Here is a 22,658-nt window from a genome sequence, read left to right on the forward strand (position 1 = left end):
AGAATTCCACTAGAGGACACTGCTTTTCCACTCAAGACTCAACAGGAGCGCTCTTTTGGTGTTGTGAAAGGCAGCCTATGCGAGCAATGTGTTCCTGGTTTGAGCTCCTGGAAATACTTGAAACAATTAAGTATATTGTTTTGAAACAATTGTCTTGTGTATATTGTGTATATTGTCTTGTGTACTTGATTCATACTTCAAGTACACAAAACATGATGTGTAAAACAAAAATCTACACTACACTCAATCAGAGGGCACTTTCCAATGTGCATCCTATGTACAAATCATCAGATGCATTTTTATGGGATTTGGAAAATGGCGTATAGTTTGTGTTACCAGAATAAGTACCAATTTAGGTTAACAACGGCTTTCTGCAAGGCAATAAAGGCAGACACTGAGTGCCAGAGGCCACTGTACCCAACAGTGTAGTACGATCTACTGGGAAATACAGGAGCATCAGGCATGGGGAAAAATGGCAAAACGTACTTCAAACCAAGCCTGCATTAATTCCGTCGCTGAGCCAAACAGGCAGATTTTAGGAAATCACTCCACTAAATTTAGCAATTCTATGGAATAACTCTCCCTGTTAGCATAAAGTTGTTTCCAACATGGCATGAGACATTCCATCCAGTGCGATGAAGAACCGAAGAACCGAAAAACCTGAGGATAAGAGCACAGCAGGGATTCTATCACCTGGGAGGTGGAGCTTTCAAAGGGCTTGGGCCCTCATTGGCCTAGAAAGGCAGTAGCTGTGTGTCTTCAGGTGTGGATACAGTAAGAGCATTGTAACAAATCTCATTCACAGAGAAGGAACCAGAATGTCAAAGTTTATGTCATTCCATATTTGGCATCAAAATGAGCATGTTTACATGCAATAGTCCAAGTCTTTCTAAAAGCTTTGAATATAGTAGGGTTAGCCATAACAGAGTCCTAATCAGGCCTGTAAACTGGATCTTGGGCCGACCAAAGCCAGTGGAGCAGAAGCCCGATACCAGGCCTGGTCCATTAACGAAATGTACACCTGAATTTGCCCAAAACTTGATTCTGTCCAGACGGAATAGCTATAATAAATAAAAGCACATTGAGGAAAGGGAGACGATAGGGGAGAGAGATGTGTAGATAATTGGGTGGATAAGAAAACAAAGGTTGAATAATTTTTTTGGGGTGGCATGGAATAAACTCTGTGTTGACTAGATGCTAGATTTTCTTTCATTTCCTCTAAAAACCCACCACCTTCCCCATCTCACTGTCCCGCTGTCTATATCTTCCTTCCTCTCGCTCATGCTCTCTCCCACTTGCTCCCTGTCTTTCTCTCCCAGTCTCTCTGTCCGTCAGTTTCACAAACATCCCTTAGATAAGCGACAAGTCTTCAGTTATTAGTGTTTGACCACTGTCTCAATAGCTCAGCAGACTGCAGGTTAACGCAGACTACTGGTCTGTTAAATGTCCTTTTCAAGTGGATTAATATCAATCTCTGTGTGTGTGTGTGTGTCTGTGAGAGAGAGAGGTTGAGAGCAAAAGAGTGTTAGTGTGTATGTCCTTGTAGTTTTACTTCTCATTTAAGACCAATATTTACCCAGCAGCCTTAGGGTGAGATTACCTCATATCTCTGTCCAGCTGTGCTTTCTCAGCATTACCACGACTACCACGGGAATGTCACCGTTTACCCTCCTGCCAGGACAACAGAGAAAGAGAGAGAGAGAGAGAGAGAGAGAGAAAGGGAGACAGGGAGAGAGAGGTGGGGGCAGGTCGGGGGGAGGAGTTAGAGATTAAGGAGAACTTCTCAACTTTGAGTGCCGACATACACGCACCTGAACACACACTTGCACATGTGCACAAACATATTGTTGTACTGTTGGACCCCTTAATTACATTGACCTGTTCCTGAGGGGCTATGGGATGGTGGTACTTCTGCTAAATATACTGTTGTTGTGAAGAGTGTTGTTATTTTGCAGAATTACATTTCCCACAGCGCCCCAGTGTAAATAATGTCCATTCTAAAGATCCCTTGTTAAACGCTGGCCTCCTCTAATTCTATTTTCTCTTTCTGGTCTTGAAAACCCAACCCTAGGCAACAGCAGTGACTATGCCATGGTTTCATTGATGGTCTCTCCTGGAAAATTTGATAAAGGGAAATAGTATGAAACCAAAGTTTATATTCTCTGTCGTCTATTCAAAGGTGTTATCAGTAACATACTTGTATATTTATACATTTTAACTCATAAGGCACTGTTATAAAACCTCACACACATTGCGTACTTAAAGGAGATATCCCTAATTTGCTCCCACCATGTGGAATTGAACTGAATTGCAGTTCACGCCAGTTCACATTCAAACCAACTCTCCTCTTATAACGCGCTCGCAACACGAGCATACAGATCTTAAAGGAATGCGTGGAACATGATCCACACACACGCTGATCTATAGCCTGAGACATTCTCAGGTCAGAGAAGATTTCACGTACACAACCACAGCCTAAAAATAACCTTGGCGGTCTCCATTCTCCTGTTCTGTATTTAGAATTGGACACATGTGAAGTAGTGATCTAGGCACTGATGAATGCTGAACGAAAAATATGAACATAACATGCAACAATTGAAAAATATTTTTTCTCAGTTACGGTTCATAAATAAATCAATAAACTGAACATGATTTGGACCCTAATGTATGGACCTCACACGACTGGGAATATAGTTATGCATCTGTTTGTGAAATGGGGATGGAAAAGTATTTTTCGTGGATCAGATAACTGGTCAGTGTCTGGTGTGACCACTATATGCCTGATGCACTGCGACATGTCTGCTTTGTCCCACTCCTTTCCAATGGCTGTTTCCGGAAGTTTCCGGATGTTGGTGGGAACTGGACTAGCTGCCGTGCACACCGACCCACAGCATCCCGGACATGCTCACTGGGTGACATGTCTGGTGAGTACGCAGGCTACAGAACTGGGACATTTTCAGCTTTGAGAACTGGTGCACAGATCCTTGTGACGCGGAGCCGTGCGTTATTGTGCTGGGGGATGAGGCGATGGCGGCGGGTGAATGACACGACCCCGGGACTCAGGATCTTGTCACAGTGTCTCTGCGCATTCAAATCCATAACCCCACTGCCAGCACAGGTCACTGTTAACAATGCTTGACAGCGCCAAACTGCTCACCGACGCCATGCAAGTGTCCACCATCTCCCCTGGTCCGGTTGAAACCGGGACACATCCGTGAAGAGCACACTTCCCCCCCGGTGCCGGTTACCGTCTGAGTTGAGCACACGCCCACTGGAGCGATTACGGCGGCAAAATGCAAATCGGGTCAAGACCCTGGTGAGGATATCCAGCACACAGATCAACCTCCCTGGGGTGGTTTCTGACAGTTTCAGCAGAAATATTTTGATTGCGCAAGCCCATATTTCATCAGCTGGCATTGTGTTGTGTGACCAACCTGCACATTTTACAGTACAGTCAAGTGTTTTTATTCTTTATTGTCCAAATCACAGGGTACACCTGTGTAATGATCATGCTGGGTAATCAGCCTTCTGATAAGCCACACCTGTCAGGTGGATGGATTACCTTTGGAAAGGAGATATGCTCGCTAACAGGGATGTAAACAAATGTGTGCACTGTATTTGAGAGAAATTATAGGCTTTTGTACACTTTCCATATTTTTCTTCAGTGTAATTCTTCTCTGCCAAAAGATCACTGCTGTTGCTTTATCCCTCCTGGCCTCCTTTCTTCCTCTGTCCTCTCCCACTGGCCTGTACTGCTCTGGCCTACTTGCCCTGCTTCCTCCTCTGGCCTTTAAAAAAAAAAAATGTCTGCTCTCCTTTCTTTCCATCTCCTTTTCCTCTACTTTCCTCTGGCCTCCCATCCAGGCCTATACTGCTGTGTAGACACTGCCCTCCTACCATGGGAACGAACAGCTATTTACACTGATTTGCAACAGAAAGCCTTGTGGAGGATAGCGACAGTTGGGAATGTATTGTTTGGTCTCTATCTCTCTCTGGCCTATGTAAGTGGTAGAAGTGTCATTATTTAGCCTATGAAGTGAAGGGGAGAGAAGAGAGCAAACACGACTGAATGACCCTGGGGTGGGAAAGGCTCTCGACTCCACTACCTCATTAAAGCTTAAAGCGTTCAGATGGACAACACATCAAATGGTGGTCCCGACCTCACAAGCTTCGGCTACTGCTCTCCAATCCCACCCAACTCACTTCACTTCCATGGAGATCAGCTCACAGTTAACTTCTGAAATGGACTCTGTTTAGAAGTGTAAAAACATGAAAGGCGTTACGCTGAGGGAGAGGACAGAAGGGACTTATTAAAACAGCAGGACCGATGACAGTTTGGTGGTTGGACTCGAGCCAAAGAGGAACTCAGAACCTAACATGTCATGCCCTGACAGGATTTGGAAATCTCAGGTGGGAACTGGACCAGACACATATTCAGAAACCACAACAAGAACAAGAAGAAGAAGAAATTATGTCCTTTTGGCCTCAACTGCTGTTTTAGGATTTGAAAATCTGAAATAATGGTAGGATAGATGTCTTCCACTTCAAACCAGAAGCCGGCAGCCGTGCGTGGTTATCATCAGGCTCAAAGTTAATAGTGGTGGAGCGTTCATCTTCACGAAGCCAAACCCTAATCTAGTCACGGCTCTGATGAAAGATTATTGTGCTTCAGTGGTTCCCTAAAGTAACAGGACTATATATTCATTAACTCTTTCCCTGACAGAGGCCTTGAAGGTTTTTTAGTAGGTGTGTGTGTGTGTGTGAGGTGAGTCTTTGTCTGTGTGTGTGCAACCAGCGTGTGCGTGAGAGTTATAAATGGAGAGGCAGGGATGTCTTGGAGACTCTGAGCTGTATGACTTTGTCAGCGATATAAATCTCATGGAGTTTCACCCAAAGTCCACTGCGGGACCTAAACAGCTGGGGGACGGTGCTCAGTCTCCCATGGCCTACCGGAGTCGGTTCTACAACCTCTCCTACGTTCCTGGGGGCCACCGGGAGACGGCTTCATTCCAGGGGGAGCACAGTGAAGACGGACAGCCCCTGCACGAACCAGCCCCCGGGGACACATCCGTGTACCCCTACAGCCCAGGCCCTTTCCCACACACACCCCCCCCCCCCCTCACACACGCCGGTCGGTCGAAGCGGAGGCGCGTGATCTCGGTGGGCCAGCGTCAGGCGGCGAACGTCCGGGAGAGGAAGAGGATGTTCAGTCTGAACGAGGCGTTCGACGAGCTGCGGAGGAAGGTGCCGACTTTTGCCTACGAGAAGAGGCTCTCCCGCATCGAGACGCTTCGGCTCGCCATTATTTATATCACCTTCATGACGGACCTGTTGGAGAGCACCTGACCTGATCGCATAGAGTCATCGGGGTGATAGGAATCCGACACATTTATCAGACTGGTTAGATGTATTGACGCTTTGACTCCACATCATCTATGTCTTCTCTGTGACGTACCTGTTTAGAACCACTGATCAGGCTCACCGTGGCCAAGAGTGATTGGAAACCTGGTTAATTGATATGTTCTGTTCATGGCAGGCCAATACTGGAAAAACACCTGACCAGGAGCGATGTGAGTGATAAGATATCTGATTTATTATATGTATTTATGGATCTTCCCGTCTTAGAATGTTGCTGTGGTTGGTAACATTTAATACGAAAAGGGTTTTTAGTTGCATTGTAGAAATGTGTTATTAACATTACTCAGAAAACAATAATTATCTTACAAACAGTTGAACTGTGGAATGATATGTGCTAAGTAATCTTTTGGTTTAGCAGTCTAAATTGGGTTCATTTTCATGGCAAAAAATAATAATAATATTGTAATGAGATATCAAAGAGAAACCACTTAACTGATACCATTAAGGTGTCTGCACAGGGGTTGGCCAAAAGGCCTAGAACCCCACGGGGAGTGTTTGTGATTAATAAGGAGTTAAAGATAAACGCTGATGGTGTTGACTCATCATCAACTCTATTTATCTATCGGACGGTAAAGTGCTAACTGCTTGTGAGGATTTCATGAGTGAACTGCAGGGGAAGGAGTGGGATTAGAGAGATTTACCACTAGAGGAGAAGCTACCTCATCAGCCCCAACTGTTTGTGTGTCACAGTATGCAACTCCCTGGTGAGCAACCTAGTCCCCCTCCCCTCTTTTCATAGGAGAGTATGCCACCTAGTGGCCATTTACTTACCGTTAACATTCATTACTGAAGGCCTACCTTTAACCAGGGCTCTCTAACTGTATTTCCACTTAAAAGGTTTATGCAATTGTAACGCAGCACTCCTTTACATAATAAGCCTAGACTTATTTTTATTTTTTATGCTTTGTATGACAGGAACATTTGAAGAAATAGACAACAGGGTTTTTTCAGAAAGAGCATTGGGCCAGATTCAAACCCATAATACCCCAGAGACAATGGCTTAGACCACAGAACCACCAGAATCTATCGTTGAAAAAATAACAAAGCCAATAACCACATCTGTTTTGGTAAAAATAAGTAATATTAATACAAATTTTTTAAAACAGTGAATGCAAGGAATGATGTTCATTCAATTAACATTATAGTTTGAGCTTTGACCATATACAGCGTTTGTTTATGCATTCATTGCTCACCAACAATAAAGTAAAACAACACTCTAAATAATGCTCCAAATCTGGGCAATTTTGACAACCCACAATGGGGTCCATATTGGACAAACAGAGCATTGTTATTATTCTACCCAGCAAGGTTGGGTTGTGAGATAAACCCAGAACACCAGTTTGAACCATCACCGCTGTCATTATATATGTAATCGTTTTGTAATGTTCTGTGTCATCGCAATTAAAATGTGGGTCACATAGTTTTGCATTCTCTACTATCCCACCCTTTCTCCTTTTCTACCAGTATCTTGATCACCTGTGGGCAGGGACAAGTGTCCCCTAGGATGAACCTGAGTAGGGTCCATTCACCTCTGCCTGGTATCGGTAAAGTTAGAACCTGCCTAAAACCACACATTCACAGGGTTTAACCGTATATGACACCATTATTATGAGATTGTTTTCCTGCATTTAGTAGATAGTTAGTAGTTGGAGATGCTATCACACTACAGTAAATTCAGGAGTTAAAAATGAATCACCCTGAGCTTGCTAAAACTTGTGTTTCCGGCTCAAATCTGTGTTTAGGTTGCAGTCTGCAAACTGAGAGTCAGTGAGAAAACATCTGCTTTGCTTTGTAATAGTTAGAGGAACGAGATAATTCATCTGACAGAGCACTGTGTACTTTGAGAAAATATAAACCAAATACAGATATTTTAATGGCGATGTATATGGATGGAAGTAATCTAGATATATGCCCATGCCGTCTACTAACTAATGTTGAGTGCAAGATAATGGTTTGAAACGTGTTATGGAGAGAATATTCAGCTGTATATAGCTTCGACACGTTACAGTACTAAACTATTTCCTGAGTTCACAAACGAAGTTACATTTCGGTGAAAACGTTGGTTTTTAAATGAAATATGGATACATATAATTTACAAAACAATAATAAATGTTTCTCCACATAAATATATTTGATTGAAAGTGCTTGCTAATCTTGTGAATTAATGGTTCAAAGAGAGTATTTTTAATTACCTAATCCGAAGCAATATTGCCTCAGCGAAGCTAAGAGCTAGCATCTTGGGTCAGCCAAACAAACAGAAAAGGGGATTTTGATGGGGTACAGTTGAGCTATACGCTGTGGGTTATCATTGTTCATTCATATTCTAGTAACTATCATATTCATATTCTATATGAATTATTTAACCATATGTAGTTAATTGCGTAATGCATTAATGTGGGTGGTCTCACGGTTAAATACGAGTATAGTTCGGGTGCTGTGCGTGCGTTTATGTTTATTTGTTCGCGTGCGTGCGCGTTGGTCCCCTCCGCGTCTTTGCCCTCCAAGCGCCTTCAATGTTTGCATAGCGCTCCAGCAGTCCACCGCACCAGCGACATGCTGTGAGCTTCGATCCGCCCTGAGAGCTCCCTGGGCAGGCTTGCTTTAAAACCTGAGCTGCTGTCCCGGGGTCCCAGTGGGGAGGAGAACCACTTAGTCGCATACCTTAGCAAAGAAAAATAAACATTCAAACTTTTTTAGGCCCTGGAAAAGCTGCTGTTTACACTTCTCTGTTCTGAAATGTCGGATATTCTCACAGGCTTTTCATTTCATGCGATGGAGCAAAATAGGTAAACTATCTTATCTAACTGTAAGCATTCTCACAGGCTTTTCATTTCATGCGATGGAGCAAAATTGGTAAACTATCTTCTCTAACTGTAAGCTGCTAGGACTGTTTTCACGATCTCATTAAAAATTAACCAAAATTAATTAAATTAAACCTGAATGATTTGCTTAAAGCAAAGTCAATAGGTCTACAAGTGTGGTATTTTGGGTTGTACAAATTTTGCGACCAAAGACAGAACGAGCCGGGGAAGATTTGACAAGCAGCAGAGGCGCCCCATTCCTTATTTCAACACTTACCTTGCAGCTCACTACAGGGTCCTGCTCCCTCTCACACACCCCTCCTGTCGTCACATAATCAGCTCATCCAATCACAGCGTTCCTCAATATCCGTGCGCTGTGCATGGCACAGTTATAAAGATCTTGAACTAGCAGAGTATATTCTAAATGATGGCAAGACCTGGCGTGAGAATGCATCCCCTTTAACTATCTACACTCCACTGTGATAGTAAAAAGAGAGAGGAGGGACAGACGGGGAAGTGGAAGTGAAATATAGAGAAAAGAAAAACGAAAGAAAAAGAAGGATCTTTATTCCTTTTCTTTTTTTTTTTAAAGGAACAGAAACCACCAGGTGGTGTTTATTGATGCTGTGACCTGGGTGGGGTGTTAAGGTCATTAGTCAGGGGTTAAGGGTCAGGGATAAAGTGATGTTTGGCAGTGTGACGAGTCCTCCAGAAGGATCTCCGGTTGACAGTGCTGGGAACAGCGAGGAGGAGTCGAACAAACAGCGGAGGCCCCAAAGAGGTCCTAGAAAACAGCGGGCGAGCCGAAGGACACAGAGAGGGCAGGATGAAGAGAAAGAAGAAAACTGGAACCAGGAAAGCCTGAGCCCTGGGAAGGTGAGACGGAAGAGGTGTTGGGGCAGTGACGGGAGTGACGGGAGTGACGTTAGCGCTGTGTGTAGCCCAGCCAGATGCCTGGAGGTTCTGCAGTCTCAGCGTGTCATAGCAAACGTGCGAGAGCGTCAGAGGACCCAGTCCCTCAACCAGGCTTTCGCCTCGCTACGACAGATCATCCCCACACTGCCCTCGGACAAACTGAGCAAGATCCAGACACTCAAACTGGCAACGAGGTATATAGGTAGGCCACACACTGTTGTCAAGATAATTCAATCATAAAAATGTTACCATTTATAATGTAAGGTGCCAGGCCGCGTTTTGGGCTGTGGTGCAGTTACAGTGACAACATCTTGATGATGAATGGTCCTAATTAAATGTATACTACAGTGGCGGTGGTGATAGTCACAGCCACGTTAATGATAATGTTTCCCCTGTTCCTCTTCTTCCAGACTTCCTCCATCACGTGCTGCAGAGCGAGGGGACGGACCTGGACAGCCTGCATGGGTTCGCGGCCGCCAGCTGTGGTCACGCGGCTCACGAGCGTCTGAGATACGCGTTTTCACTGTGGAGGACGGAGGAGGGAGCGTTGCCCAAGATTGCTACGTAGCACTGCCCACTGCTGAGGCACAACCAAACGTGGTAAACTGGTCCTCACGTTTGTCCAGTGATTGATGCGCAACAACTAAATGCATGTTTCATTCTGGAATGACACAAATCAATATGTGTTTTAGAACAATATTTGTATTGACAGTATGTACATTAAACAAAATACCAGACAACTGAACAATATCTTATCAATCCATAGATGATCCAACAAGGTGCGTACTGGGAAGTGGATTCCTCAGGCTGAAATCTGGAATACCACTGGGACTAATTGGCTGAGGAAACTACATTCAAAAAGGAATTTCAGAGGCATGGACAAAGATGGCTGTTTTCTCAATTTCAATGATTCTCCTGCGTGCATGGTATACGCCTTATGGGGAACACAGGTCAATTACCGTCGGTGGACAACTATGGCTTATTTCGGTCCTTTCCATGCCTTACGCAGGCAACAAGTAGACTGGGACTGTACCAACTGACCTCATGGGCATTGGAAACATGTGTAGTGCCAGTTTTGGTATCTACAAATTAATTGAAAGTATTTATTGATGTTACAATGAAGATGTATCCATTTCTAGATGCATTTCTAATTTAATATTTTTTTGTGTGCTATAAATCAGAGTTTTTGGTCAATTCCAATTGAAAGCAGGCGATTCAGAAAGTAAAAGTTTTCAAGTATATATATTTATTTTAAATAGGGAGTATTCAAATCCCATTTGGATCTGACTACCTCCAGTTAGAACTGATCCTAACGCTTCTGTAAATATCTTTAAATATTTTCTGAAATAAACATTTAAGTATGATTACAATTTTGATCATTCAAACTGTACTTTTTAGCAAGACAAAGTGAACAAGACTAATGTTTGACAGAGGTTAGAACAGACCCTGATTGAGCAGTGGGCCGGATTGAAACCAGCGCTGTGGCATTGCGTGTACACCAGAGGCAGACGTTTAGACTGCAGGACCCCCCTTAGCCAATGTAGGCATTTTATATATAATATATCTAGAAGTCTTGGCAATGTGCAAACACTCTCCATACAACATCTCCCAATTGTATCATGTGTACATTAAGCTTGTCTTGAGCAGAAGCATGCATGCTATCTGGGTTCAATATGGATAATGTTGATAGTCAGACAACTGTCAAATGTTAAGAAAGCTAGCTAGTATTAGCAATTTTAGAAAATATATAACGCCAGCAAAACTGTTATTAGTTGAGGAATTGTTCTGACTTCAAAGGCACTTAAACACATTTCATGGAAAATTGGTAACGCCTTGTTTACTTTTTTGTTTTGAGAAACTCTTCTGAAAGTTATTATTCATTTATAACATTAGTGATTTACAAGGGCATTATATAGCATTTCTGCATTGTAACATAAGAAACTGTCTGCAATGATAGTGGAATCATAATGTTTCACAATATTTACTCAACAGACATTTTGGGTGCATATAGAAGCACATACTAAAATGTAGATGTTTTACAGCTTTTGTAAGGTGGTGGACCAAAGGTGATATGAAGTGAAGGTTGAGTTGTTTGAATGCGTTGCTGTAATTCAGTTAACTTCCACAAATTACGAGGAGATTTGGGTTAGGGTTAACAAAACCCTTTAATTGAATCTGTGAGCAAGGTAGGTTGTTAAGCCTGTCCTTTCACAATTTCTTTCACTCCACTATAACATTAATTTCCCATCGTGATTTAACCTTTTACAATGTCTGTATGTGGAATGTGCTAAAAAATTGTTTCATGGTCGGGGACATAAGAGTTTTCAAATTCATATTTTTATAATTCGAAATCAGACCATGGACCATGATATGATGTGGTAATTCACTACTCCTTCACACTAGACGGCGACATACCAGAAACACTGACTGCCTGTCAACAACTAACCGTCCCTCTTCACTGACAAAGACTTTTCTCGTCGATTTCCTTCTTAGTTTCTCCCACAGCATGGCAAACTTAGAGCAAGCAGAACATGAGCCAAAACATGCCAAAATGTCCACCGATGTCTCTGCTTTAAACAAGCAGATACCAAACGGACACGCCGGGGCTTGCGGCGGTAATATAGACACGCTGCCAACACTCATTCCGTCGTTTGCTGAGGCGTGCAAGTTGGTGTCCGCGCCGTACTCGTGTCTCGTCATGGACACGCACAAAAGACACATTGCTCTGTCGCCCATGTACTTAAAGAAGAAACGGACAGGTATCCAAGAGGAACTCAATACTGAACTACTAAGATACTCGGAAAGGTAAACTAAAGTTATGCATTATGCTAGTTCGCTTGTTTGAAAATTGTTAGTCTGCTGTTATGCTGCTAGTTACTCTGCTAATGTTTCAGTGCACCTACTACGGATCCACGCGCACCAGAAAATACAGTCAATATGTCATTAAATACAGTTCAACACAGCTTAACGTAGCGCATGTATGAGTTGGGAACAAGGAGATAAAGAAAAATAATAAATGGTAACTTACTGAAACTCTACGCCATTTTAAAATTATAAAGTTGTCTGGAGAACAGCAAAGTAGATCAAAAAATTACTTCAGCCGTTATCATTTTAACTCGGTGTGCATGGGTTGCCGGGAGGGCATAGACAGCTAAATGTAAATGTTTACAAATACATTATCAAACGAGGAATACATTATTTGAACTAATAGCTGGATTTTTGCTCACGATTACAACATTTTTATTTATTATTCACGGATTGCAACGGGCTGATTACATTTTGTATAAATGACACTATAGGAACCGCAAACTCTGGTCCTTGAAGCCAGTTCCACGCCACTTTTTAATTTCAACCCTTTAATCAAGGACTGGTTAAAACTTGGGACGCCAGGGTGCAAGTTATAAACGGGCACGTAGACCAGGTAACCAGCAAGCTTTGGACATTGTAGAGTAACTAAGAGTTGAATACCCCTGCATAGCGACTCAGCATTGATAAAGTAGGCTATTCAATAGACACATCATATCAAATATACTTGGAAAGATGGCAGTGTTGTCATAAGCTAGCAATGTCTGTCAAGAATAACTGGGGGTGCTAACGTCGTAAGCTAGCATACAGTTCGGTGGACCAATATTAGCTAACTGACTGGCTAGTTAACGTTATAATGCATCTAATGTCGAATGATGGCAAAATCTTTACCTACTAATTATTTTCCTTCTTTGGCTGGTATCGTGTTTCCGTGCCTTAGTGGACTTAAATCTTGATCCGCTCCCATTGAAAATGCGTTGAGTAGAATGCTCACACTTGGACATCCACCCCGAAATAACCTCCTAAACAGTATTGTGACGAAGCGCGCAAACCCACTCGTGACGAAATAATTTGACGACTCCAAATAATAACAAACATCTTGTCTGTCTCCTCTCCTCCATTCCTCTATACGTTTATTTGTGCCTTATGAAATAGTGCAGTCAAATTAAATATGGTTACATAATCAGAAAGTTTGGGATTCAGAGAATTTTCTGGGAATGGGAAAAGACCCCACTGTCTTAACTTTAATGGGAAGCTGGTTTCATCGTTAGGCTTCCAAGATGGAGAGGAGCTTTGGCTTGGCTGACCAAGAGTTGCCCTTACACATTTCGCCCTTATGCGTTCTTTGTGATTGCTGAGGTCATCAGTTCCTTTTATGTTCCAAACTGTTGTTTTCGGAAACCTATCATTTAGGATGTTTTGATTCTTTCAGATTTTTTCCAGCTCATTGACATTTTATTGACACCTATGATCCTCATCTTAACACACAGTTTGCACACTCGAAAGGCAAACAATCTAACTGTGACCTTTTCCAGTCATGCACCCATTCTCCGAGTCATGATTTGTTTGTCTATATAAAACAGGTGTCACAGGATGGTTAAGATTTCCTTCTGTCTTACAAACACTTTGTCAACCCTCTGCATCATCTAGTTACCTACTTGCTTCCATTAGTTTACAAAACTTGTCTGTGTTTCATGGTAATAGCCTTGATGCTAAAAAAGGAAAAACTGTTAGTAATTCCCCTCACTGAAGAGAGGCAGGTGCTTTTAGAATTCTGACATAGGCTGACTTTACATAAAAAATTAAATAATTGGTTACTCTAGTTAGTAACACAGTGATGAGGTCCGGCCCTCTGGTGCAGATAGTACAGTCAAAGACAGGAACATATCTTAATTTGGTTTGTAAATCCCGTGCTTTGTTGAAGACTGTCACTGAATTAAATTCCTCAAACAATAATACAATAGATACTGGAGATTATGCAGCATTTGTTAAAGGTCCCATGGACCACATTGTCCGCCACACCCACTATTCTCAGGTGACTACATTTGTCCAATGGGAATTTGTTGCTGTGTGTTTTCCTATGATGCTGTGCATTAATGATAAGGACCTTGTCTGTCTGTGCAGTCTGAAGGGTGTGCCTCTGGCCTATGATGAAGTCTGTGTACTGGGGCAGCATGGGGACATCTATGACGACAGTGGATACATCCACCTTGACATACAGGCCAACTTTGTTGTTTTCCAACCCCGGAAAGGACAGAAACTTCTGGTGAGCCGTGCGTGCTTGTGCGACATTAACATCAGTACAACCGTTTTTTTGGGTTCTTAGAGGACTGCACAGTTTTGATGTGTTTTTGGTTATATAGTTTAAGCTAACTCTCTCTCCCTCCACCCTTTTATCCCACCCACAGGGTGTAGTTAACAAGCTGAGTATGAATCACGCAGGCTGTTTGGTCCACGGCTGCTTCAACGCCAGCATTCCGAAGCCAGCCCATGTCACCGTGGAAACCTGGAGGGATGCGGGGCCTAGGATAGGGGCGGAGCTGGAGTTTGAGGTCTGCCAGTTGGATGCAGACACTGTGGGAGTGATCCTAATTCGAGGACGTCTGCGCCGGACTCGGTAACTACAGAATCACAAACTAACAAAAACCCTTGCATCCCAATTAGGAAGTCAGTTCTGCTCAAACAGATCCCCTGAAACATGCATCACTAGCAGGGTGAATGTGAGGGTGTAGTAGAGTGGTTCTGCCTGAGACTCAGCAGGGGTTTGTGTATTTCTTTGACAGGGTTCAGGAGCTGATGGCGGCAGTAGAGATTTCTGATCCCAGTGACCCAGCAGAAACGCTGGAGGAGCCATATCCAGAAGTAGAACCAAGCCAGGACTTGCCCGATGCGTCTGGGAAAGTCAAGAAGAAAAAGAAGAAAAAGGACAAACACTGCGTGGAAGAGGCTGCGATACCACCTACCGACCATGAGGTGGGCACTGTGAACGGAATAGTGGAGGACAGCAGCACTAATGGCCACATAAAGAAGAAAAAGAAGGAGAAACGACAGAAAGAGGATGAATTGGAGTGTACATCTTCTGGAGTTGTTCAGGGGAGTGACTCCAGTGGTTACCTTAGTGACAAGCAATCCAGGAAGAGAAAACATGGTGATAAAATCACGTCCTCCTGCCAAGACGACCCAGAAACACCGAAAATCAAGAAGAAAAAACTATGATACAACTGCAACTAAAAGACTGAAGAAAAATTATGTTTTGGAGCTGAATGAACATCAACAATGATAATGACGACTGTAAAGGAATACCATAAAAGGATATTTATGTTTCTTGCGTGTTAGACCTACTTTTCCATATCCGTTTTAGTGTTGAAACATCAAGGAAGTCGTTTCGGTCAGTGTTAAATTTCTGAGATTGAGTCTGCTTTTTAGTTGCGTGCATGACCAATATACTGCAGTCGGTAAGCAGGGCAAGATATATTCTTCAAAACTACACAACCATTTCAGGTCTATAAAGGCATGTCTGCAAAAGCGCTTTGCCACTATTATAATCAAAAATGTGTGTAACTCAAAGTGTATTTACCTCCTGCTTTGTCCTTGTATTGAAAATAATTTATGTCTGTGCACTGCCAGTCTCGCTCTGCCACTTACACATAAAGAATTTCTGAGCTTTCTGGGTGATGTTTCAATATTAAAATTAACTGGAAAATTATTTCTGAATTGCTAAAATACAAAATATCCCTTTAAGCATACCACAGGTTTATACACCCAAGTGTTTCAGTTATAACTGTCAGATTCTGTTGAGAAAATTCAGACAGTTTCCTACCCGTTTCTTTCTGTTTGACCAAACAGGAAGGAGAATAAGTTAATTTGAATCTCTGTTAAACTAAATGCTTTACAAATTAAAAAGGCTTTGATTTGTGGATAACTACACCCCTGGTGACGTTGATTAGTAGATTCATCAGCAGTATTGTTGGTGAGATCGATTTCACCCAAACATCAGTTTGTGTAATTCTGTTTAGCAACCTGCAGAGAGAGCCAAACCTCCATTGAGACTTGTCGTTGAAGACATCAGTAAAACAAAATGTTTTCTAATAATTAAATATATATTTTCAAGTGACTTTGGTGATTAAATAATTAAATCTATATTTTCAAGTGACTTTGGTCTTTCATTCAGTAGCTGTGGTAAAGGATGGTTGTATAGGTGGATCTACAACCCCGTTTCCAAAAAAGTTGGCACGCTGTGTTAAAAGCTAATAAAAATCATTTATCCCCATATTTAATTGAAAAATGAACAAAGACAACATCTCATGTTGAAACTGAAGTGTTTAGGAGAAATTCATTCCCATTTTGAATATGATGCCAGCAAAACTTCTGAAACAAGTTGGGTCAGGGGCATGTTTACCACTGTTGCATCACTTCTTTTAACAATACTCTGTAAGCCAGAGGTGTCAAACCGGCTCCATGGAGGGCCGAGTGTCTGCAGGTTTTTGCTCTCTCCTTGTACATGATTAATTTGTTCACTAATTGGTTAGTTTCTACCCTCACCTGGTTGTTTAGGTCTGAACTGGGAACCAGTTTATAGGAAAAAACTCAAACCTGCTGGCACTCGGCCCTCTGTAGAACCGGTTTGTAACCCCTGCTGTAAGTATTTGGGAATTGAAGAGACCAATTGCTGTAATTTCGAAAGTGAAATGTTTTCCCATTCTTGCTTTTGATCTAGGATTTCAGCTGTTCAACAATTTGGGGTCTCCTTTGTCATACGTTTTGTTTCATAATGCGCCAAATGTTTTCAGTGGGTGACAGGTCCGGACTGCAGGCAGGCCGGTTATGACGCAGACTCTTTTACTACAGAGCCATGCTGTTGTAATACATGCAGAATGTGGTTTGGCACTGTCTTGATGAAATAAGCAAAGCATTCCCAGAAAAATACATCTGGATGGCAGCATATTTTGCTCTAAAACCTGTATATATTGTTCAGCATTAATGGTGCCTTCACAGATGTACAAGTCACACATGCCATGTGCACTAAGAACCCCCCATGCCTGGAGGACGCGGTTCCCAAAAATTAATCTGTCCACAGGACAGTTTTCCACTTTGCCCATCCCAGCCTTGTGCAGGTCTGCAATTTTATCCCTGATGGCCTTACACAGCTCTCTGGTCTTGATAATTTTGTGGAGAGGTTGAAGTCTGTTTGATTGAATGTGTGGACAGGTGTCTTTTATACAGGTAATGAGTTCAAACAGGTCTATTAATACAGGTAATGAGTGGAGAACAGGATAGCTTCTTAAAGAAAAACTAACAGGTCTGTGAGAGCCAGAATTCTTACTGGTTGGTAGGTGATCAAATACTTATGTCATGTAATAAAATGCAAATTAATTACTTAATAATCACACAATGTGATTTTTGGGATTTTTGTTTTAGATTCTGTCTCTCACAGTTGAAGTGTACCTACGATAAAAATGTACAAGGACTACATGCTTTGTAAGTAGGAAAACCTGCAAAATCGGCAGTGTATCAAATACTTGTTCTCACCACTGTATTATGTATCATAGTGACACCACCAAACTCTTAGCAATTTTACATTGAGAAACGTTTTCTTAAATTGTTGGACTATTTTCATGTGCAGTCTTTCACAGAGTGGTGAATCCCTCCCCATCATCTGTAAGACGTATCCACTCTGGGATGCTCTTCTTCTACCCTGTCATGTTACTGACCCGTTCCTAAGTAACAACTTCCAGTCTTTTGTTGCTCCTCTCCCAGCTTTTTAAAAAAAACATGTTTCTGGCATAATATTCGGAATGTGCATTTCTCAGTTTCAACATTTGATATGTTGTCGGTGCTATTTTCAATAGAATATAGGGTGTAAATTATTTGCACGTAATTGCGTTGTGTTTTTCTTTACATTGTACACCGCGTCACAACTTGTTTGGAAATAGGGTTGTGTGTACACAGTTGATAGCCTGATGGACGTCCTGAGTGATGTCTCCTCAATTCATCTAAGTGGGTGAGTTATGTGTTCTACAGTTTGGCATGTTGTCCGCTGGGTGGTTTCCATCATGCAATCTGATCTGACGGCTATAAACCTCTATAAAGATGAGTCTGTATAGCCTGGCTACCCAATAAATGAAATGTACTTTAGAAAACGTTTACCTTTCATGGCAACATTGTTTTATTTTATCAGTTATATAGTCAGTCGATTACAACATTTGGAGAAAGTGAAGGGGTCTACATATTTTCTGAATGCATTGTACGTAATCTGTGAAGTCTTCTTTTACTCCTCTTCACTCTGAAAATCAGTTTGGTTCCTCAGCAATTGAAAAGGTGTTTGTGTATGGACAAAATGTAGTCTAGCAGTTTTCAATAATGCTGTGAGTAATCAATGAAAACAGCAGCGAAGTGGCAGACAGACGGTGACAAAATAATTTGTATTAGTCTCATTCTTTGTAGATGAAAGGGTTAATTCAACAAGAATCAGATCTGTATGATCAGTGACTTGCTTTAGGATAAACATTGACCTAACAGGATTTAAATGAGCCTTCACATAACTACAGGTGATCACTTTCTCCCATTTGCCTTGCATGGAATGACTGCATCCAGCTTGCCACTGTACTGTAGTGTCAGGACTGTTTCAGGAAATGTCTTCCCAGATGGACATAAATGAATAAGGAATTATATCAAGTCATTGGGGAACCACTTCTTTTGAAAATATAATTTGGTTCTAAACATCAGTTGGCGCTGTATCAATTACGTTTTGTCGTTCAAGATGAGCCAGCCGAGTGTGAAGCGGTGGGGATGAAAATCAGTACCTCCAAATCCGAGGCCATGGTCCTCAGTCGGAAAAGGGTGGCTTGCCCACTTCAGGTTGGTGGAGAGTGCCTGCCTCAAGTGGAGGAGTTTAAGTATCTAGGGGTCTTGTTCACGAGTGAGGGAAGGATGGAACGGGAGATTGACAGACGGATCGGTGCAGCTTCTGCAGTAATGCAGTCGATGTATCGGTCTGTCGTGGTGAAGAAAGAGCTGAGCCGCAAGGCGAAGCTCTCGATTTACCAGTCAATCTACGTTCCTACTCTCACCTATGGTCATGAGCTTTGGGTCATGACCGAAAGGACAAGATCCCGGATACAGGCGGCCGAAATGAGCTTTCTCCGCAGGGTGGCCGGGCGATCCCTTAGAGATAGGGTGAGAAGCTCGGTCACCCGGGAGGAGCTCAGAGTAGAGCCGCTGCTCCTCCACATCGAGAGGGGTCAGCTGAGGTGGCTTGGGCATCTTTTTCGGATGCCTCCGGAACGCCTTCCTGGGAAGGTGTTCCGGTCCCGTCCCACCGGGAGGAGACCCCGGGGAAGACCTAGGACACGCTGGAGGGACTATGTCTCCCGGCTGGCCTGGGAACGCCTCGGTGTCCCCCCGGAAGAGCTGGAGGAAGTGTCTGGGGAGAGGGAAGTCTGGGCATCCCTGCTTAGACTGCTGCCTCCGCGACCCGGCCCCGGATAAGCGGAAGAAGATGGACGTTCAAGATGAGGTCATTTGTTGCAAGGCTGAGTTTACTCAGGGCGGCCCAGTTATGATACACTAATTGGTCTTTTGGGAATGAGAAAGCTGAATCTGATCTGCAGTAATCCAGGAGACTGATTATTGGAAGACGATATATATGTCAATATATAGTTTGCTAAATCATTTTTATATAGTAGAATGTATACATCTTTATGATGTATTTATAGCCAGTATATATTCACTTTATACACATTACACTATGGTTGTGTATGTCCACCTATATATAAGTGGACTATGGCGCAAAGTACTGGCTCAAACCTGGGCTCATGAACGTTATCCATTATTTAGGACTGACTGCATTCTAGATCTGATGTATGCAGAAATACTGAAAATGTCAAATGGTTCAAATGTCTTTCCCTACTGTGTTGTTCCAACCACTAGAGATCAGATGTTTCCAGAAGTGAACACAGACGTTGTTTTTCCCCCCTTTGTGTCCTATTGACTTGAATGTTATCGATCCAAGCCTGACTTGATGTCAAATTATAGCTTCTTGGGATTGGTGGGTTTTAGAGGTATTGAATCATAAGCGGCTGTCTCATTTCTCCTGCCACGCTGAGACTCATGGCTATAATTGCTGCCGAATATGCCTCTAACAAATATTGACTAAAGGGGGTGGATATTTATACGACAAATTATTTCCTGTTTTGTAAATAACAAATACATTCTTAAATAAATGTCATTCATTTTGTAACAATAATATGTGGTCCAGGGGTATGAATACTTTTGACAACCACTATGTCATGGGTAAGTTGTGACTGACTGACTGGTGTATAAATTATAATTTGATAGTTATATTATGTTAATTTGTAGTCAGTTGGCAGTTGATTAATAATTTGGCTGTCGAATGAATCGGTTTGATCCACTCCAACACTGCCAATTTCTCATACAAAGGCCAGTGCCATTTACATTTGGGAATGTCTCTTCTCTTGTAGAATGAAGCTCTCAGATAAACCCTTCTCTTCTGCTAATTTCACCTGGGTTTATCCTGGCCAGAAAATACATTTTTGTTTTAATAAATGTTTACAATATAGACCACTTTATGGGTTTAGAATCTTTAGGAAAGGTTTTACGATCTACACATAGGCTTAAAGTCACCGCCCCAGTTTAAGTACTCGATCCAGTATATTTATCACATCCCATAATGTGGATGTTGACTCATTCCAACCAATAAACCTGCCCACAAGGGATTATCTATTTTAAATTAATTGTTCCCTCAGTGGGAGTAGGTACACTAATGTGACCTGGGTTGTAAGTCAGTCAGCATGACACGCGCGCACACACACACGCATACACTCTCCTCTAGTGTTACAACTTTGTGACATAGCAGCACTCGGTAAGGTCGGCTGGTCTGATTCAGCGCTGGCCGTTTGTCTTCAGAACAACCATACACACAAACACAAACATGCACATAATTGTGTGTTCTACAGTAACCTAATAACCTTGACCCATAAGGTGGAAATTATTCTTCCTTTTGGGGTCCTGCCAAGAAAAGCTTGTGGAGACCAATTTGTCAGGTTTATTATCTTTGTGGGAACTTTGGGTTCCCAAATGTACACACAGACCTGTATCTCTCTTTCTCTAACGCACACACGCGCACACACACACACACAGCTGGCATTTGTGACCTAGGCGCAGTGATAAATAGGGATGTGGCTCCTCAGTCAGCAAGATAGCCCCTGGCTAAAACTTTTGACGTTGTCCCTGTCAATACCAGCGCGGAACTGTCAGGGCCCTCCACACCCTCAGAGAGGGCCTAAGGATAGATACAAATCTGTATATATTTTTATATTATAATTAGCAGTTTTGTTTTCACTGATTTAATCATTTTTGTCTTAATTGTATTGATCTTCCTATTGAATTTCTTCGGTTTGTGTTTGAAAAAGAAGGGTTAATATCCAAGAAAAAATAACCAATCAGAATCTTTCTTTGATAGAAATAATCTAGCTGGGCTCAATGCTCATTGGCTAGGCCCTCAGGCTTTGAATAGAAGGCACCAGCCAATGTCATTGACATTTTCAATTAGAGCAGCATTTTGGAATGACAGTAGAATCAACCAATCACAAATAGTCTTGTAATAAGTGGGACAATTGTATGACGCCTTAAGGCCCTCTAGAGGGCCTAAGCATACGTCTCTAATTCAGAGTCAATAGCAAGCCTTATCTTGTTTTCTCAAGGTTGAGCCCGCTTGAGCCTAGCTAGCTGGCTAGCTTTTTGCAGTGAGTGTGTTTAACGATGGTGATGGCCTGACTCTCAGCCCTGGCTTTGATCTCCATTGAAAAAAGAACTTATTTTGGATTTTAAATCAAGCTGCATGAATCTGCCTTTATCCATTTCATAAAGAGGGACAGGAAAATGGATGAGGTCAGATATTTTTCTGCTACTGCGGGCCTAGCTCCAATAGTCACGGTTCGCCACTGGTCAATACACTCACACGTGCTTGTTTGTTTTTTTCTTGACAAAAATGTATTCCCATAATGAAAAATAAATGTTACTCTAAATCCTAAACTTACAACTAACCCTTAATGCCTAACCTTAACCCTAATTCTAATCCTAAACCTTATCAGAACCCTATCCCTAACCTTAACCCTAATTCTAATTCTAAACCTTATCAGAACCCTATCCCTAACCTTAACCCTAATTCTAATCCTAAACCTTATTAGAACCCTATCCCTAACCTTAACCTTAATTCTAATCCTAAACCTTATTAGAACCCTATCCCTAACCTTAAGCCTAATTCTAATCCTAAACCTTATTAGAACCCTATCCCTAACCTTAACCTTAATTCTAATCCTAAACCTTATTAGAACCCTATCCCTAACCTTAACCTTAATTCTAATCCTAAACCTTATCAGAACCCTATCCCTAACCTTAACCCCAGGTCTAAAAGAGTCATTTAAAAAAGTAAGAATTGGCTAAATGTCCTCACTAGTCATGAATTATCATAAGTCACTGTATTAGTGAGGACATCTGGATCTCACAGGGTATAGTAATACACACACACCTTCACACAAAATAACACACACATACACAAACTGCATGCTGTGTTGTCTGATGGAAGCGAACAGGTTAATGAGCTATTGAACAGCATTGATGTAGTCTAAAATCAGTGGCTATATATCTCTCTGAGAGGTCACATTGGGGTTATACGTTTGAGTGTGTGTGTGTGCGGTG

The 22,658-nt window shown here is 42.2% G+C and overlaps 3 protein-coding genes across 3 annotated transcripts; all 3 read left to right on the plus strand.

Annotated features, from left to right (window-relative positions):
• The first annotated feature begins 4,003 nt into the window (after window positions 1-4,003).
• On the plus strand, window positions 4,004-7,197 carry LOC105012526 (fer3-like protein). Its single transcript, XM_034294900.1, has one exon. The coding sequence runs from the start codon at window positions 4,816-4,818 to the stop codon at window positions 5,344-5,346; it is 531 nt and encodes a 176-aa protein (XP_034150791.1). The 5' UTR covers window positions 4,004-4,815; the 3' UTR covers window positions 5,347-7,197.
• A 763-nt stretch (window positions 7,198-7,960) lies between these two features.
• Window positions 7,961-10,935, plus strand: twist1a (twist family bHLH transcription factor 1a). The gene is made up of 3 exons (XM_010873324.3): window positions 7,961-9,336; window positions 9,545-9,734; window positions 9,901-10,935. Exons 1-2 carry the CDS (start codon window positions 8,904-8,906, stop codon window positions 9,700-9,702), a joined length of 591 nt encoding a protein of 196 aa, XP_010871626.2. The 5' UTR covers window positions 7,961-8,903; the 3' UTR covers window positions 9,703-9,734; window positions 9,901-10,935.
• Window positions 10,936-11,590: 655 nt separating this feature from the next.
• Window positions 11,591-15,864, plus strand: polr1f (RNA polymerase I subunit F). The gene is made up of 4 exons (XM_010873325.3): window positions 11,591-11,939; window positions 14,064-14,205; window positions 14,348-14,556; window positions 14,723-15,864. The coding sequence occupies exons 1-4, from the start codon at window positions 11,641-11,643 to the stop codon at window positions 15,153-15,155; spliced, it is 1,083 nt and encodes a 360-aa protein (XP_010871627.1). The 5' UTR covers window positions 11,591-11,640; the 3' UTR covers window positions 15,156-15,864.
• The last annotated feature ends 6,794 nt before the right edge of the window (window positions 15,865-22,658 follow it).

This window comes from Esox lucius, chromosome 10 (genome assembly GCF_011004845.1).
Source record: "Esox lucius isolate fEsoLuc1 chromosome 10, fEsoLuc1.pri, whole genome shotgun sequence".
Taxonomy (NCBI): domain Eukaryota; kingdom Metazoa; phylum Chordata; class Actinopteri; order Esociformes; family Esocidae; genus Esox; species Esox lucius.

What these genes read in the sequence shown, in the direction of transcription:
- LOC105012526 (XM_034294900.1), top strand. Translation starts at nt 4,816, where the DNA reads ATGGAGAGGCAGGGATGTCTTGGAGACTCTGAGCTGTATGACTTTGTC.
- twist1a (XM_010873324.3), top strand. Translation starts at nt 8,904, where the DNA reads ATGTTTGGCAGTGTGACGAGTCCTCCAGAAGGATCTCCGGTTGACAGT. An exon ending in ACTGGCAACGAGGTATATAG is followed by an intron (nt 9,337 to 9,544) that starts GTAGGCCACACA and finishes CTCTTCTTCCAG; the next exon opens with ACTTCCTCCATCACGTGCTG.
- polr1f (XM_010873325.3), top strand. Translation starts at nt 11,641, where the DNA reads ATGGCAAACTTAGAGCAAGCAGAACATGAGCCAAAACATGCCAAAATG. An exon ending in CTACTAAGATACTCGGAAAG is followed by an intron (nt 11,940 to 14,063) that starts GTAAACTAAAGT and finishes CTGTCTGTGCAG; the next exon opens with TCTGAAGGGTGTGCCTCTGG. An exon ending in GGAAAGGACAGAAACTTCTG is followed by an intron (nt 14,206 to 14,347) that starts GTGAGCCGTGCG and finishes TCCCACCCACAG; the next exon opens with GGTGTAGTTAACAAGCTGAG.